General features: G+C 33.9%; 1 protein-coding gene across 1 annotated transcript; it reads left to right on the plus strand.

Moving 5' to 3' along the window:
• Positions 1 to 9,854: 9,854 nt before the first annotated feature.
• Positions 9,855 to 18,060, plus strand: LOC101887394 (probable cytochrome P450 311a1). Its single transcript, XM_005180423.4, has 5 exons — positions 9,855 to 10,192; positions 16,231 to 16,608; positions 16,680 to 16,749; positions 16,988 to 17,279; positions 17,334 to 18,060. Exons 1-5 carry the CDS (start codon positions 10,039 to 10,041, stop codon positions 17,910 to 17,912), a joined length of 1,473 nt encoding a protein of 490 aa, XP_005180480.1. The 5' UTR covers positions 9,855 to 10,038; the 3' UTR covers positions 17,913 to 18,060.
• Positions 18,061 to 20,039: the final 1,979 nt, after the last annotated feature.

Raw genomic sequence — 20,039 nt, forward strand, 5'->3', positions numbered from 1 at the left:
TTTTAATTTGCAACAATATTTAACTAAATTTCTTGTTGATTTCATAATTTTATAATATTGTGAAACGATGTCAATGTATCTGTTTCCAAGTCATGTTAGAGGCATACTAAAGGTGAAAGTACATAATAAGCTTTTTTTGACACTGACTTAAGCCATCGGCTGGCTTCTTCATATTTCGGACCTAGTTTCCTTTGTTCTTTTCCGAAGAAGCCAGCCGATGACTTAAGCCTGTCAGAAAAGCGTTTTAGGTATTCTCAACTTAGGGGGCCTTTTTCACATTTATATTTAGCATTTGTATAGTATGCTTTAAATCACTTCCAATATTTTTTAAATTAAAAGAAAACTCTATGCTATAAAAACCACATATAATATGGAACAATTATGTATAAAATATAGTTCTACTATAGATAAATTAATTTAATTAATTAATTTTCGCCAAACTTTTCTTATTACTTTAAAATTGTGGAGAGTGCCTAAAAGTATAATACAAAAATGCAAAACATTAATGTTTAAAAGGTACTTTACACATAACTCCAACGTGATGTGTTAAAACAGCCTTTAGAGCCGTATTTGTGTTTAAATTCCAACTTATCCTATTATTTTAACACGTATACACCAATTATGATATGATGGTGATTGATGACATGATTGGTATTTTTAATAACTTTTCATATTTCTTTGAAACTAAATACACGATTTCGAAAAACAAAAATAATGTGAAAATGAACACCATCAGTTATTAACATTAAAATTGGGAAAAAAAATCAACAATAAATTTATTTCAACAAAATATGGGAAACTATGTATGGAAATTGTTAACTGAATGAACGAAATATATAAAGTTAAATATAAATTAAAATGTTTGATTAAATTTGCTTTCTTAGACAACCGGTCATCCTGTAAATGTAAGTACCAGGTTTGTTAAAAAATGTAGGGTAAAATTTCAAACGCTGTTGGCGACATATTTACACCCATGGTAAAATAAAATCAATGTAGGGCTTTGATAACATAAGATTTTATTTTTTTTATTTTTTATTTATTATTATTTTTTTTTTTTTTTTTTTTTTGAAAACTTTTTATATGTTTGTGTATTCTTTTCAATAATAAAAAATTGTTCAGAAAATATTAAAATGCGGGCGTTTTCAAAATGCATATTGCAACGTCAAAAACGACAAAATATATAAACCTATGGGGATATACAGGGTGAGAAAAAAATACTGCAACCAACTTCAGATTGCAGTCATTTCTACACCACTCATTCGACAGCTGGTAAAATTATTCCAGTGGCAGCTCATTATATTGTTTAGAGCACTTCAGCATTTAAATTTGAATGTGTGAAGTCAAGGAAGTGTACGGAAGATAACAGCAATATCAGCAGAAATGGTTCGAAAAATAAAGAAGCGATTTGATCGAAACCCGCGTCGCTGTGACCGAAAATTGGCTCGTATGCTGAACATATCGCAATATTCCATTCGGCAAATATTAAAAAATGAGCTCGGGGTAAAGCCATTGAAATTGCAAAAATTGCAAGAACTTACACCGCAACGGAAAGAAAATAGACCCAAAAGAGGTAAAGAGTTGCTTCGCTTGGCCGAAAGTGATGAACTGCCGAATTTGGTTTTCTCTGATGAGAAAACATTCGTTCTCCAGCAGTTTGTAAACAAACAAAATGATCGTGTTTCCTTGCCAAAGAGAGCAACTTCGATTGGCCACCAGATGCCATGGTGATGGTGTTGGCCGCCATAACATCGGCTCGGTCGCTCTCCGCTCGTATAAATCATCCGTGGCATGGGAATAAATACCGAATATTATCGCGAAAATATTCTGTTTGGGCACACAAACATTTTGGCCGCAAACCTTCAACATTCCAACAGGACTCAGCCCCATCGCACTCAGCACGCGCCACCCAAGAATGGTTACAAAATGAGGTTCCTCGCTTCATTTCCAGCGCACAATGGCCACCAAAATCTCCAGATCTCCAATTGTTTCAAATTTGGTATTTGAAGTTCGAAAGAGATACTACAGCCTAAGACAGAAAATTGTCCGTGCAGGTCCACGTCTTCATATAAAGCCCCATATAACGGTACCTCCCGATATTCGGTATTTTGATGATTTTAGCGACATTATTCACCGGAATTGTTTCAAATTACGTATTTAGAATTCGTAATGGGATCTACAGTCTGCGACAGAAAATTGTCTATGCAGGTCCAGGTCTTCGTATAGGCCCCATATATCAGTACCTCTCTATATTCGGTATTTTGACGAGTTGAGGTACAATACCCAGCGAAATTGTTTGGGATGTCGTATTTGAAGTTCGTAATGGATACTACAGCCTATGACAGAAAATTGTCTATGCTGGTCCAGGTCTTCGCACAGCTCCGATATAACGGTACCTCCCTATATATGATATTTTGATGATTTTCGCAACATTATTCACGGTTTATTATGAGAAACAATGCCTACGGTACTATGATGATTTCAGCTGCATTATTCACTGTTTATTTCAAGTTTCGAATTTGAATATGTCAATGACTTATGACAAACAATGCCTATGTAGGTCCACGTCGTATAGACACCAATATAACGGCTATATTCGGTTTCTAAGGATTTTATTTCCAAATTCGTTCCAAATGGTGGAGGTTATTCAAAGTTCGGCCCTGCCGAACTTACTGCTTTTTAACTTGTTTATGTTGCCTTTCAGATATGGATCTTGCATATTTGGATAATATTTTTTATTTTTGTTTGTTTTTTGTCGACCTTGTCCATTCTAATTTAAATAAATAAGTTTTTCTTTATTAATATCCGATTTTTAGCAATGGATTACATTGCATCTTCAGGGACATATGTAAAACATCCATAAAAGTGTCAAGTTTTACTTAAATCTACGATAGGATATCACTATCACCGTAGGGTATATATCAGTTGATACGGCCAAAACGTGCCTCATCAAAATAACGGCGTTAGACCCTAGGTCTCTCTTGAAGGGAGCATCCGATTTGGTTCATCGTAATATTATTGTCAAATTTAGATCGAGTTCAAAGATGGGCAATATCGGTCCACTCCTTCTGGTACCTCCCCCACAAAGTGCCAACATTTTCAAGAAAATAATTTACTGCACAGAAAGAGAAACGATAATCCAATTTTGTTCCAACTTTAAGGAAATCGAACATTTATATCCATACATAGTATGGAGGGTATATTAAGTTCGTCATTCCGTTTGTAACTCCGTTCGTCTGTTGTAATCACGCTAGAGTCAAAACAAGTAATGATACGAAGCTAAAATTTTGGTGTCTATATATAGCCATTAGTGCTAGGTCAGGTGTGAAAATGGAGAATATCGGTTCACTCCTTCAAGTACCCCCCCTCCCCCCCACCTTGGAAAAATTTTCAATAATTATAACGCTAATATAATGTGATATATGAGTCTTCGATTGTCTTCAAAATACACACATTACAATATTTTTGTTAATCCAAGATTTGGTGTGAAGATGGAATATATCACACCACAGCTTCTGGTACCTCCCCCACAAAGGGTCAACATTTTGAATATTCAAGAAGGTCATAAAAAGCAAAAATAACTTCCGATTCAATTCAGACCTAGTACATCTCAATATTTGCATAAACACAAAAGCTGTTATAAAGATAGTAGAGATCGGACTATTCCTTCAGGTACCACCCCCACAAGGGGTCAACATTTTGAATAACCAAAACGATCATAAAATCCGGATAAGCATCCTGTTCTCTTCAAATTACACACATCACAATGTTTTTATTAACTCAAAGTCTGGTGTGAATATGGGTATATCGATTCATTCCTTCTGGCACCTCCCCCACAAAGGGTTAAAATTTTGAGTATCCATGGAGCTCATAAAACGCGAAAAAAACGTCCGATTCCCCACATAGGGTTCAAGATTTTGAATAACAAAACGCTCAAAGAAAGCGAAGTAAGCATCAAACTCTCTTCAAACATCCAAATATTTTTGATATCGCAAGCTTGTAGTCAAGATGATATACATTCGCCAACCCCTTCTGGTACCTCACCCACAAAGGGTCACAATTTCCAATACTCATATCTGTTATAATTTGCGAAACATGTCAACGATACTTTATAACTTAGTATATCTAAATATTTCTCTTAACCAGAAATCTGATATTAATATGTAATTTGTCGGAATTTATGATTTCGTATAAAATTGGATATAAATGTTCAATTTCCTTCAAATTTGGCACATACCAATATTTTTGTCTGTATTAGATGAAGTATGAAAATGGAATGCTTGGGTCCGCTTTATCGGCTACATCACGCAGATTTCCACATTTTCGGAAAAATTTGCATATATGTAATGCAAAGTATAGGAAGTAGTCGACATAGTCCAAATCTGACATGTTATAATATTTACATTAGTCTCAGGTCAAATACGAATTGGTCAATATTGGCAAACTAATTCGGAACCTCCCCCATATAGGGTCAACCATGCGAATATTCATAACTCAAGACCGGGAGTATTCATATATCGATAAAACCGACTGATACTATTTTACTTGTTTTCTACCTAATTAGCCTTGTCATTGACAGGTTTTTTTTCCTGCCAAATGTGGCAACAAGTTTTGTTTTTGATACAAACATGTACAAAAACAAAAATATTCCAATATTTATTGTCAGTTCTTTTACAAATCTGCTTGTTGCTCTTAATTGCGAATTTGATCCTACTTAATGTAGTTCTTTTAACTCTGTCAGGAATATAATCTAATAATTTAAAAAAAAACATCGAAACTAGATAGGGTAAGTGTGCCTAAGTTCGGCATGTCCCAGTAGTCGGCACTTTTTATACCCTCCACCATACTATGGAGGGTATATTAATTTTGTCATTCCGTTTGTAACTCCTCGAAATACTCATGTCAGACCCAACAAAGTATATATATTCTTGATCAGCGTAAAATTCTAAGACGATTTAGCCATGTCTGTCTGTCTGTCTGTCTGTCTGTGTGTCTGTCTGTCTGTTGTAATCACGCTATCTTTCGAACAAATTGAGATAGAAGGCTAAAATTTTGCACACATGTATATTTTGTCAGTAGGCAGGTGAAGTTCGTAAATGGGCCATGTAGGTCCAAGTTATCATATAGCCCCCATATAACGGTACCTCCCGATATTCGGTATTTTGATGATTTTAGCGACATTATTCACCGGAATTGTTTCCAATTTGGCATTTGAAGTTCGTGGTGGATACTACAGCCTAAGACAGAAAATTATCTGTGCAGGTTGACGTCTTCGTGTATCCCCCATATAACGGTACCCCCCGATATTCGGTATTTTGATGATTTTAGCGACATTGTTTACCGGAATCGTTTCAAATTTGGTATTTGAAGTTCGTAATGGATACTACATCCTAAGTCAAAAAATGAGCCATGTAGGTACACGTCTTTATATAGCCCCCATATAACGGTACCCCCCGATATTCGGTATTTTGATGATTTTAGCGACATTATTTAACGGAATCGTTCCAAATTTGGTTTTTTAAGTTCGTAATAGATACTGCAGTATAAAACAGAAAATGGGCCATGTAGGTCCACGTCTTCATATAGCCCCCATATAATGGTATCCCCCGATATTCGGTATTTTGATGATTTTAGCGACATTATTTACCGCGATTGTTTCAAATTTCGCATGTGAAGTTCGTAATGGATACTTCAGCCCATGCCAGGAAATTGTCTGTGCAGGTCCACGTCTTCGTATAGCCCCCATATAACGGTACCCCCCACATTCGGTATTTTGATGATTTTAGCAACATTATAAACAGATTTTTCTTCAAGTTTCGCATTTAAATATTGTAATAACTTATTTAAAAGTTGCCTATGCAGGTCCACGTCGTCGCATAAACATTCGGTATTTTTAAGATTTTAACAGAATTTTTAACGGATTTTATTTATTTATTTATTTATTTTTTTTTTTTTTTTTTTTTTTGAAAATTGCCAAATTTGTACCAAATGGTGGAGGGTATTAAAAGTTCGGCCCGGCAGAACTTACTGCTTTTTTACTTGTTTTCTACCTAATTAGCCTTGTCAATCAAATGTCAAATACATTGACAGGTTTTTTTTCCTGCCAAATGCGGCAACAAGTTTTGTTTTTGATATAAAGGAAAGTTTTGCTAGCAAACATGAACAAAAACAAAAATTTTCCAATATTTATTGTCAGTTCCTTTACAAAACTGCTTGCTGCTCTTAATTGCGAATTTGATCCTAATTAATGTAGTTCTTGTCAGGAATATAATCTAATCTATCGCATGTCCTTAATTCAATATTGACTTCAAAATTTTAAAAAACATCAAAACTAGATATCTATTTCAAATCGTGCGTTCCATCAAATAAGATAGTCACGAGAATCTCCAATAAATTAAAAAGTGATCAGCCATAGAGAATACCGTTTTACATAACATCAATAAAACTACTAGAATTAGACCAGATAAAAAATCGCTCACTTGCAGTCATTCATTAAGCCAATTGAATACTTTAAAGTCTTCGTCATACATTTTAAATTACTTGATGTAATACAGTCATGTTTGTATTAATTGTTGTTGTTTTTGTAACGACAGTCAAAGAGGAACTAGTGGAAAAGAGACTGAAATAGATGCCCTTCAACTACATATGGATTGGAGAGGTCGCTAAGCCTATTAGCAAAGCAACTTAAGTTACCAAGTAAGGAGAAGTTAGTGAGGGTAAAACGGGAAGATTATTTTACTAAACCTAAAATGCAAGAATTTAGAAAGGAAGTAAAGTTGGAAAATGCCTATGGAAAGACTAAGAAGCTATATTGAATTTTTTTAAAAGCTTGGAACACCATATGTGCAGATGTCAATGGTAAGTAACATTTTCGAACCAAAATTCATTCTGAATGAATATATGTAACTTACATACAGGTATTATGTTTTTGTACATTTGTTGTTACATAAAGAAGGAAACGAAGTAGAGCCAAAGTCGCTTCAAATACTCGTCATATAATCCGTTTCTTTGTGGATTGATGAATGTCTGTCTATTTTTTGTAGGAAAGAGGTCGTATTTACTTCTTACATAATTAAATCTTGACCTTCCAATTAATTTTAAATTTCGGTGTCAACGCAAAACATTGAAAAACGGGACAAACGTTGATTTTTCTTAAGCTTTATAAAGAGTAGATTACACTTGATGTTAGAATCATATGCAAAGTGATCTTTTCCACAGTTGTCTTTACCATTTTTACAGCATACTTTTGAACGCTTTTCAGAATTTATAATATTAAATAATCTTATTTATATTATTATACTAAAGGGTGATATAAAACACGGCAACAAAGTCAAACGCCATAGTTTTTATACTTTTTTTTTTAATTTTAAAATACGTGAAAAATTTTAGAATACGTGTAGATTTGTTCGAATTGGTCACATTTGGCACGAATTATGGCCTTCAAACGGCCAATGAAAGCGTCGCACGTGCCCGAATGTTGCTCTGCGGTATTTTAGCCAATTCCCGGCGAAGCGCTTGTTTGAGGTGATCGACTCTTTGGTATTTTTTAGGCCAACCTTGCTTTCCAAATTACTCCAGACACAATCGTCCAACGGATTGGCATCCGGAGATTTTGGTGGCCATTGTGTGCTGGAAATGAAGCGAGGAACCTCACTTTGTAACCATTCTTGGATGGCGCCATAGTACAATAATGAGATAGAACATCTAGAATGTAAAACTACAGAAATACAGCCCTGAGACTATGCCCGCTTCCTGTCAGACTCATTTAAAATTATATACAACAGTTGTTTTCATTTCTTTTATACGATCCAAACTGTTCGATCTTTAAATTTCATGGCTAAACTGGTTAATAGATTTAAAGCGCCAGCCGCAATGTACGTGTCCTCCAATCATTGGTTTTGAAAATATTTTGTTTTCATTTTCCAAACTAATAAATACATACACAAAATTGGCAGAAGTCGGGCAAACTTGGAAAAAAATCAGCTGGTAGCTCTACCTGACCTCTTTTTGTACCATGGGTGGCGCGTGCTTAGTGCGATGGTGCTGAGTCCTGTTGGATTGTCCAAGGTCTGCGGCCAAAATGTTTGCGTATCCAAGGCTTTAATACACCCTCCACCTACACCTTTCGCGATAATATTCGGTATTTATTCTGATGCCACGGTCCATTAATACGAGCGGAGCGGTCACGATCATTTTGTTTGTTTTGTTTATTTACAAACTGCTGGACAACGTACGTTTCCTCATTGGAGAAAACCAAATTCGGCAGTTCACCACTTTCGACCAAGCGAATCATCTCTTTAGGTCTTTTGAGTTTATTTTCTTTCTGTTGCGGTGTAAGTTCTACCACTTTTTGGAATTTCAATGGCTTTACCCAGAGCTCATTTGTCAATCTTTGCCGAATGGTATATTTGGATAAGTTCAGCTCACGAGCCATTTTTCGGCCACTGCGACGCTGATGTTGCTGACGTCGGGTTACGCTACCAGTATCGCGGTAACGAGCGATGGTACAAGACACAAAAGATTTATTCACATTTAAATGCTGGTGTGATCTAACGATAGCCACTAGTGGTTTTCCAGCCAAATATAAAGAAATCACACTATCACGCTTGAATTCCATCACGAATAACATTTTTTCTGGAAAATTCTCACCAAAATGCTTTTGTAAGCTTGTAAACAATATAATAAGCTGTCACTGGAATAATTTTAACAGCTGTCGGACGAGTGGCTTAGAAATTACAGCTGTCTGAAGTTGGTTGCAGTTTTTTCATCTCAGCCTGTATTTATTCAAAATTTTGTCCCTTTGTGCGGAAGGTACTTGATGAATTGGGCCGATATTGTTAATTGACCACCTGACCTAGCCCTGATACAAATATTAGGATTTACAAAGTTAAAGCAAAACGTCCTTTAGGTGCAGTAAAATATTTTGTTTTTTTTTTTTTTAATTTTTGACCTTTTGAGTGGACTGTAGCAGAAAGAGTGGACCAATACTGCCCATCTTCGAACTCGATCTAAGTTTGATAATAATATTACCATGTACCAAGTTTGGACCAAATCGTATACTCCCTTTGAGAGTTTTCATGCGTACCAGTTAGGCAGACAGACAGGCGGAAGGACATCGCCAGATCGAATACTGGAGTAAATTTGATCCAAAGAGCTTTACTTTACACATTTCACTCTTTACTCAGAAGATAGCTCTATTATTTAACAAAAAATTTCACTTTACCTCTTCACTAACTGACGTTTACAAGTCGCATTTCAATATTTAACTGATTAACTTCCTATACACTCATATTTTTAGCTTCTCATCTATACATGGAAGTTTCGCTAATCCCAATCCAAGATATTGTATAAAATTCCAACGAAATGGCAACCATCTCCATTCGACTGTGTTTTAAACAGTCGACACACTTTGAATTTTCGAATCCATTTCACAGTCAAGTCCGATGACTTAAGCTAGTAAAAAAACCTTCGATATACCTGCAAATTAATGGATGGTTTTCCATTCGAGAAAAATAATATTGCAAATTCTTAACAAACACTTTCCAATAAAAGTTTCTATATGTGAGGTTCATTCAATTCTACGTGAACTTGCTTATCAAGCATGAATGGAAATACACACGAAATTTGATATAATCATAATCCACCAACAACAACTAAAATAAACCTAAGAAAATTGACATTTTACATAGCGACGTACAAATATACATGAAGTATACCCCTCCAACACAAAGTTCAGCGACACGAAATTGTTGTGATAATCAACAACAGTAAATAGCATTAGTGGTCAAACTGAAAAGAAGAGAAGAGAGTAAGACAGAGAGAAAGAGAGCGGCATTAGACCTCACATGCAAACGTTATATGCAGGCGTCAACATCAGTTGCAAACAAACTCGCCAACCCATCGGACTACGTTCAAATGAATTGTTTCATTATTCGGCAAATTAACAATTTATCAAATGCCGCGTTAACTGGCTAACAACAATAAAAATTGGAATTGATTATTTTTAATCGGATTTAAAATCATTAAAAAATCTCTTCGATTATGTCGGTAGTTTTGGTATTTTTTATTGTTTCTGCTGCGGCATATTTTCTTATACATTGGTACAAAATATTTTTGTGCGGAATTAGATTACCTGGTCCCTGGTCTGTACCATGTCTGGGCAATGTGCAATTTATAGCAAAATTAAAACCAGAAAGTGAGTGAGTCACAAATACAAATAGAGATAATACATGTACTAAATTGAACTTGAAAACAAACTAAAAATACTGAATTCTTCTAAATATGTTCTACAAATTAATATTGTGCAAATAAACGGGTTTTGTTATTTCAAACGTTCAAGAAAACGATAGATGTGCAACCGTTATGTACCTTTATTTAAAAACTTAAGAAACGCCAAGCTTTTTGTTAATTATTTTAAATTTGAAACAAATTTACTCAGCTGGAAACTCATAAACGTCTCAAACCCCTGTGGGCAATTTACTAAATTGGAATATTCAAATTCGGTTGCAAAACAAGGAGTCAATTTGGTTAATTTTTAATATAACCATGAAAATAAAATATATTTTTAGCTACATAATTAATATTGATTGCTCATCCATGTCTGCAGTAGTCGTTTAGAATATTACTCTCTTCCAGAATCTGCAAACAATATACGAGTTTTGACATTTTTGTTGAATAACGGGGAAACTGCAAGCGAAATGGCGGACTGAGTCTTATTTGTTAAAAATATCATATCTCTTTATATTGGGCGCCAAAAATGTAACGTATTTTCCTAATATGTAGTTATACAGTGGTTTGTTTACTTTTCTTGTTATATAATTAAACTATGTAAACTATTACAACAACAATAACCAACCAGATCAGTATATTACTATGTAATGAGATATTCCGTAATATTTTGGCGCCCAATGTTATGGGTTTTTATAAGCGTTCGAAAATAAACAGTATTGTACTGTACCGTAGTGTTCTGTACCGTTCCTAGGTGGAGTGACACACTAAGATAATGAACCGTACCGGATCACTACCCTTAAAAATATTTTAGTGATACTGTACCGGAGCAGAACGAGAATCGTACTGTACTACTAAATCTTAGTGTTCCGCAGCCGGAGCACTACAAAATCGTAGTGTATGTCGGCGGAACATTAAAAAAATAATGTACAGGTAGTGTACCACATGTCTGTTGTTTACGGTTTGTGAGATTAGATGCTTGATGTTTTTGATAATGCAAACAATTACAAATACAATTCAATATTATAAAAATGAAAGATGACTTTTTTACTTTTTGAAGATAATCGAAAAATATGAGAATAGGTAGAAAGAATAAAAAATAGTGTACCGGTACACTACCGCTAAATTTTTTTTAGTGATACTGTACCGGTACAGTACACTATGTTTGTGTACTGTTTATTTTCGAACGCTGGTTTTTATACCCTCCACCATACTATGGTGGGTATATTCATTTTGTCATTCCATTTGTAACCCATCGAAATAATGACCTTAGACCCAACAACGTATACATATTCTTGGTCAGCGTAAAATTCTAAGACGATTTAGCCATGTCCGTCTGTCTGTTTGTGTGTCTGTCTGTTGTAATCACTCTATCTTTCGAACGAATCGAGATAGAAGGCTATGTCCGTCTGTCTGTTTGTGTGTCTGTCCGTCTGTCTATCTGTCTGTTCTTTCGAACGAATCGAGATAGAAGGCTAAAATTTTGCACACATGTTTATTTTGCCAGTAGGCAGGTTAAGTTCGTATATGGGTCATGTAGGTCCACGTTCTCATATAGCCCCCATATAACGGTACCTCAAATTTGGCATTTGAAGTTCGAAATGGAAACTACAACCTGAGACAGAAAATTGTCTGTGCAAGTCCACGTCTTCGTATAGCCCCCATATAAAGGTATTTTGATGATTTTAGCGTCATTATTCACCGTAGTTTCAAATTACGTATTAAGAGTTCGTAATGGGAACTACAGTCTGTGACAGAAAATTGTCTATGCAGGTCCTCCTTATATTCGGTATTTTGACGAATTTAGGTACAATACTCACCGAAATTGTATAAGATTTCGTAATTGAAGTTCGTAATGGAAGCTACAGCCTGTGACAGAAAATTGTCTATGCAGGCCCAGGTCTTCGCTTGGCTCCTATATAACGGTACCTCCCTAAGTACGATATTTTGATGATTTTAGCTACATTATTCACCGTTTATTTCATGTTTCGAATTTGAATATGGTAATGGCTTGTGACAAACAATGCCTATGTAGATGCACGTAGTACAGGCCCTAATATAACGGCTATATTCGGTATTTTTAAAATGTTAACAGAATTTTTAGCGAATGTTATCTTTTTCGAAAATTTTAAAATTCGTTCTAAATGGTGGAGGGTATTCAAAGTTCGGCCCGGCCGAACTTACTACTTTTTTACTTATTTTTAATTATTTTGTTTTTTTTTTTTTTTTTTTTTTTTTTTTGTGTAGTCTACTGTATGTAACGGATATCGCCGTTGACGTTTTGTTAGGTATTAAAGCGAATTTTTCCATTATTAGCCAAAAAAAATATGTTCCTATTATATATCCAGAAGTTGATTTTAATCACAAAACGTCATATCGAATTTGACACTAGTATTACTATTGAGTCAAATCAGCTGGGGTTTGCTGCTACCTGTAAAAATTATACCATGGGTAATCTCATTCAATCCTTCGATCACAATTTTTTTATTTCCATAAATTTTCAAATTTAACTTCTGTATTACTTCCTTACATATTAGCGTAAATCTGACAATAAATTTAGATTTATTTCCAACCAAATATTTTTTTTTGCGGCAGCTAGGCCAAGTGTGAAGAAGAACAACAATATCGCGGCTTGTTTTGCTATTATATTGTCTTCCCGAATTTTAAGTCGAATGGGCCTTAATTTCATTGCTTGAATTCATATAGCAGGTATTGTGAAGATTTTGCCGGTTATTCTGGGGATCAAACTGGTTTAAAATAATACGTTATTCGAGGACTACACAAGAACTACCCGCCCCGATAATGTTTCCTTAAGATGAATAATTTAAAATCACATGTTTAAGCTTAAGACATGATAAATACAATTCGTCTTTTTATGATATGGAACATATAACTGTTTTTACGTGCCTAGGAATGTTGAAAATAAAAGATTGTTTATTATTTTTTTTAAATATGCCAGCAGTCATAAGTAAATATTTAGATAAAAAATAGTTTCATTTTAAAAATGAAAAGGTCGAGAACTTCGGAAACCGGTATAGAAAGAATTGTGAAGATTTTGCCAAATTTTTTCAGCTGAGTAAACACCATTTGAGGACTAGCCAGCAACTTGCAACACTGAGATTAATTTACTATGAGATAAAATATATATTATCTCAAAGGATATATTATCTCAATTTTTTATATTTATGCCCAAGAAAAAAATCATATCTCTAAGAAATGGAGCATGTAACTGTATAACCATGGTAAAATTAAGAATGTATAGTCATACAATCATATGTTTACATTTTTTTTTTCAAAATTATTAATTTGGTAACATCTAATTGTCAAAATTTTTATTTACAAATCCATTGTATACACACACATCAGATATGGGAACATGTTTCCTTTGAAGTGAAATTTGCAGAGATGGATGTGCTCTTTTGAAATTACTTTACCTGCAACAATCTACTACTATTGCAATTTTCTTCGATATCATAAAGGGAAAATCGGTTATCGTAGTAAAAAGTTTGGAATTCATGAAGTTCTGGAACAGAGCAATTATTATTTGAAAATTTTCAAAATCGATTTTGTTGGGTAAAGAGATGACATATTCGTCATGACATTGCATTGACGAAAATCCATAATTCAGGAAACAACGTGATCCCCAACGATATACACATGGCTCAAAAAGGAAGATTGTTCAACTTCATAGAAACTGACAAAATGCAACTTTGTACTGGAGCCTTATTGTGTCAAATAGACTTTTGAACAGGTTTATTTTATATTGAGGAAAATCCACAAAACATGAATGGAATATTAGTTTTTTTTTTCAAAGAAATTGAATACGAGATAGAGAGACAACCATGGTACAATAAAATGGTAAGGTAAAGCTAGCAGCTGATTGCAAATTTTTCCAGGTTTTGAAGAACAACAATCAAATATTTTCAAAATTAATAATTGTAAAAAAAACGTACATTGCGGGGTGCACATTAAAGGTAATAAGCATTTTTTCATGGAGTTGAAAGATTGCTGAAAAATATTAAATTAATTAGAACCACCTGTTGGTCGGACATAGCTTTGGTGGTGTATTTCTGCACTTTTACGAAGCTGTTCTACCTCTTAATTGTATAAACACACACGTACAAACTGCGTATATTCTTGACATAATAGGGTCGCCAGGAGAAAAAAATTATCTAGGAAGAAGATTTGTTCTACCTTCTCTAAGAATTTAAATAGACACATTGACAATAAGATATTGTCAACTGACCATGGTAGAAAAATACAGGTAGATGCATCAACGCTTGGGAGCATTGATATGTCAACAATTTTTAAATTTCTTTTCAAATATAAGTAGATTTTTATATGTTTTCTTATACGACAAAAATCGTGGGTTGTAAAGATACGCATTTTTCAACAATTTTTACAAATTTAAATAATTTTTCATTCAACATTTTCAATTCCAAAATTGGTTTGACAGTTCATTGTCTCAGTAGCTGTGTCGATGCGTCTACCTATATTCTTCTACCATGCAATTGACCTTACCTTTCTAATTTTACCATGATCTCAATTGCGAAATAAAAACTTATAAAGCAAAAAATTACAAAATGAAAAATTTTATAAAGGCAATAGTTTTTCGGTGATGTATTCGGTTATTTCCGATATCGATTAACATTTTTTTTTCATTTTTATAAATAAAAAACTTGCAAACTTCACAAATTATTCTTGTTTTTGAACTTCGCTTTCATGATACAATAAAATCAATAATACAATGGATGTTATTTCATATAATAACATCCAGCTCTGCTTTTCCTGTAATTGCGCATTTATACTACCAATATTATGGATCTTATAAACCCAGTGGGTTAATCTTGTGTGTTTAGATACACCCTTAAGAGAATATAAATTACGCTCAGCTGATGTTTGTTTGAGGCTCTATTAGACGATATGTTTTTAAATATGTAGTGGCAAATTTTCATATGAAGCACCCATCCTGTGATACATGGAGGACATTTCAGTTGTGAAATGCACGAGTAAAATACATATCTTCCTTTTCGATCACAGCGAATATTCATTGGCAAAATATAATTTAATCAAAAGTATCAAATAATTTAATCAAAAGTATTTTAAGTTTTTAGAAACCCCAATTTTGTCTCAATGTAACCAAGTAAATAAAAAAACATATGCAAGTGTGTGATAGAAAGAATTATGTTATATGACATACAATGACATACACACGAATATAAACATGAGTTATAAAAATGACACCACAAGTGTAAAACCTCGCCTCGGTTTTAAATTGAAACCGGCCGGGAAAATATCTATTTTGTATGGTAAATCTGATTGAATAAATCCAGATTAATCAATAAATTCTGATAAAATTTGGTATCTAACAGTACGTTTATATATATGAGGGTTAACCCACTGGATTTGGATTTAAATTGTCATATCCATTACTTTTACTTCAAATAAATCCTCTCAAAGTAGGTTAACCCTACAAAAAGTTCTTACGTAAACATGGCATAAGCCCGATATAACTTATCTTTTCAAATTTAACTTTTCACCAATTTATTAAATTAAATCGATTTGCAAATCCAACTTGTTTAGTCTTAAGTTGATTTAAATTTGTATGGGAAATCATCGTAAAATTGGGAGGATTAAGTACCCAAATCAATTTTTGTATATATAAGAGTTGAATATAGATTTAGAGATAATGTCACATGATTGTAAAAACTAAATTTTACCAAGGGCGCTTTAATCATTGTACCAATAAAGTGTTAATGAAAAAATCGAATACATTATTTGATCTCTTTACGCTGATTACACCGTGGACGCAAACCCACTAGCTCTTCTAATTCTTCTAAATCTTATATTCTACACTAACTATCTTTCTTACCTCACTTCCCCTTTTTTCTAGACTAGGATGATCACAATGGGCCAGTAGGTCTCCGAGTGGAGTGGTTGTTGTTTTTACCCAGCCACACATCCTTTAACCTAACCTAACCTAATCTCTTTAATTGTAAATTTCAGAACTTTTATATGCAATACACAGTTGTCACGAGAAATATGGTCAATCGTTTCGATTATGGCTAGGGCCACAACTATGGGTATTTCTACATAGTCCACAGGAGACACGAGATGCACTGAATGACGCCACCCTAAAACGGGCAGATTCATTTCAAATGTTAAACGTGTTCATAGGAAATGGATTGCTGATTAGTGAAGGCAAAGATTGGGAACTACACAGAAAGGCACTGGGACCTGCATTTCATCCAAATATTTTAAATGGATTTACTCACACCATAATTCAACATGTCAACATACTTGTAGATAGATTAAGAGATTTAGACTCAAAGTCAATAGAAGTATCGGAATATTTGTTTCCTTGTCTAATGGATACCATTATTGGTAAGTCGACAATGGACATTTGTATGGAAATAAATGTAGACTTTTAAATTTTTTCGTTTTTTTCTTTTCAGATACATCAATGGGGAAAAACTTGGAGACTCAAAATAACTTAAATCATTCCTACACCCATGCGTTTCATAGGTAATTATTAGAGTAGGGACAAATTGATGCAAAGCTTTTTGTGCTATAAATCAAGGCCTATACAAGGTCTGCGAATAAGACTACTTTTGAGAACAGTTTGACAATAAACTTAGTAGTTTTTAAACTTATTGTGATCAGAAGGGGTTTGCTTCAGCATTACTGTCCAAATACTCAACTGTAATGACTTTAATAATCACAAAATGACTAACTATTTTCCACACAAATTCTCGTTTTCCAGAACAAGGGAATTACTATTTGAGCGTATGGTAAACCCATTACTCTTTCCTGATTTAGTTTACAACAACACACAAAGATCTAAAGACTTAGCCAAATATATAAATATAATTCACGATCTTATGGACTCTGTCATAAAGGAACGTCAAGAATTTCTGGAGCAAGAGGGAAAGCACACCGAGTTGGCAGTAAGAAAGCAAAGATGTCTCTTGGACACATTACTAACAGCTACCATTGAACAAAAACCCCTAAGTCTCAAGGAGATTCGTGATGAAGTCAATACCTTTGTTTTTGCTGTAAGTTTAGGTCGCTTTGAAACCAATAGCTTCTGAAATCGAACTTTATTTTAGGGAGTAGATACCACCACAGCGGCCATGTGTTTTGTTCTCTATTGCCTTGGAAAATATCCCCAAGAACAACAAAAAGTCCTCGACGAAATTTATAGCATACGAAGAGAATCCTCAGACAGTTTTCCCAACACCTCGGATCTCAACAAATTGGAATATCTGGATATGTTTATTAGAGAATGTTTGCGGCTATACACAATAGTTCCCATGACCGGACGTCAAACTACAAAAACCACAAAAATTGGTGGAAGGACCTATCCACCTGGCGTAACATTGTGGATTAACATGTATGGCCTGTGTCACGATAGTCAGCTGTATGAGGAACCATTCAAATTTAAACCCACACGTTTTAACCGTTTGGAATATCAACGTTTACCTAAATTTGCGTACATACCATTTTCCGGTGGTCCACATGTTTGCATTGGTCGAAAGTACGCTTTGATGATAATGAAAATTATGTGTGTTCGAATATTGGAAACTTTTGAGTTGACGCTAACACATCCCAATGAAAAGCTGATACTAATGTCTCAGATGACTTTGAAATCAAAGACTGGTATTAACATCATATTTAAGGCAAGGTGATGAAGATATGTGTATACATCGAAGTTTGTACTTAAAAAATAAGAATTTTACAAAAAAAAAAAAAAAAATGACTAATGTATGCAGGTAAAATAGTAGTCTGGAAAATCAAAGTTAAATTCAATCGAACCAAATCTTTCATAACTTTGGTAAAAAAAATTAAAATTTAAAAGCAAATGTCAGCTAACTGGAAACATATGTTTTCTGTAAATCTTATGGCTATTCTCTTGTGTTATTTTAATGTTTTTTTTTTGCGTTGCACACTTAACCTTTCTTTCAGGTAGCGGGGAATTTCAAAAACAAAGATGTTAACAATAGTATGTCCAAGGTCGGCCAAGAAGACTACTTTTGACAACAATTTGACAAGTTAATTCACTTTGACAGTAAAACCGTTTGCATAATGCAGTTAAGTTAAACTTATCAAAACCCCATAAAGTGAGTGTGGCCGTTATATGGGGCCATACCATGGTGGAAAATTACAGTTAGATGCATCAACGATTGGGAACATTTATATGTCAAAAATTTTTAAATTCTTTTCAAATATAAGTAGATTTTTATTTGTTTTCTTATACGACGTCGTTCGGAGGTTATTATAATACGCGATTTCTAACAATTTTTACAAATTTAAATATTTTTTCATTTAACATTTTTAATTCCAAAATTGGTTTGACAGTTCATTGTCCCAGCAGCTGCGTCGATGCGTCTACCTATTTTCATCTACCATGGGCCATACCAAAACCATGGTACAATAAAAAGGTAAGGTAGAGCTACCAGCTGATTACAATTTTTTTCTAAGTGTGCCTGACTTCTACCAATTTTGTGTATGTATTAATTGTTTTAAAAAATAAAAACAAAATATTTTCAAAATCAATGATTGGAAGACGCGTAAATTGCGAGACGCACATTAAAGCTATTCGCCAGTTTTACCATGGTATTAAAAGATAGAACTGCCCATGGTACAATGAAGAGAAGGTAGGTCAACTTTGAAAAAATTGCAAGTATAGAGGTCTACCTGTTTGGCTTGTAATGTCAGAATTAGTATCAAAACAATAAAAAATCAAACAACTTGTTGCATTTATTTTGAATAAATAATTGAAAACCGCGATAACTGAATGAAAGGTCAACACTTCTTTTCAAAATCATGTACTATATGTCTCTAAAGGATTATTTCGCTACAAAAACTCTAGATTTTGTCGATGCATGCGTTGAAATGAACATTTTGAAAACACCCGAATTTGAATGTTTTATGAACAATTTTTTTGTTATTGAAAAGAAAACACATACATAAACAAAAAATGATGACGTATTAGGCCAAGAAAATAAAAAAATTGAAATCATATGGTAGTTCTGCCCTACCTTGATATCATTGTGCCATGGAACTGCCCATGGTACAATGATATCAAGGTAGGGCTATGATACCATATGATTTCAATTTTTTTATTTTCTTGGCTTAATATGTCATCTTTATTTGTTTATGTATGTGTTTTCTTTTCAATAACAAAAAAATGTTCAGAAAACACTAATTTTGACATTACAAGCCAAACAGGTAGACCCCTATACTTGAAATTTTTTCAAAGTTGACCTACCTTCTCTTCATTGTACCATGGTAGAACCCATAAAATATATACATATATTTATAATCAGCATAAAATTCTAAGTCGATTTGACGATGTCCGTCTGTTGAAATCACGATACAGTCCACATTATTTGAAAAGAATTCGTGGAAAATGTGGCAATCATCAAAATACCGAATATTGGGAGGTACCGTTATATGGGGCTATACAACAACGTGGATACATACAATGTTTCGCCACCACAAATAGCAATTTTTAGACAAATCCGCGAAAAAATGTGCAAAAATCATCAAAATACCGAATGTAGGTATCCTTTTATGGGGTCTATACCAAAACGTAGACCTATACATACAGTGTTTCGCCACACGGGCTAGAACCCATTAAACCCTACAAATACCAATTTTTAGACAAATCCGTGAAAAAATGTGGGGAAAATCATGAAAATACCAAATATCGGGAGGTACCGTTATATGGCGGCTATATCAAAATGTGGACCGATATATCATTTTCAATACCAACCATCCTAGACACAATTCAAATTGTTCTGCCAAATTTT

Source organism: Musca domestica, unplaced genomic scaffold (assembly GCF_030504385.1).
Source record: "Musca domestica strain aabys unplaced genomic scaffold, Musca_domestica.polishedcontigs.V.1.1 13, whole genome shotgun sequence".
Taxonomy (NCBI): Eukaryota; Metazoa; Arthropoda; class Insecta; order Diptera; family Muscidae; genus Musca; species Musca domestica.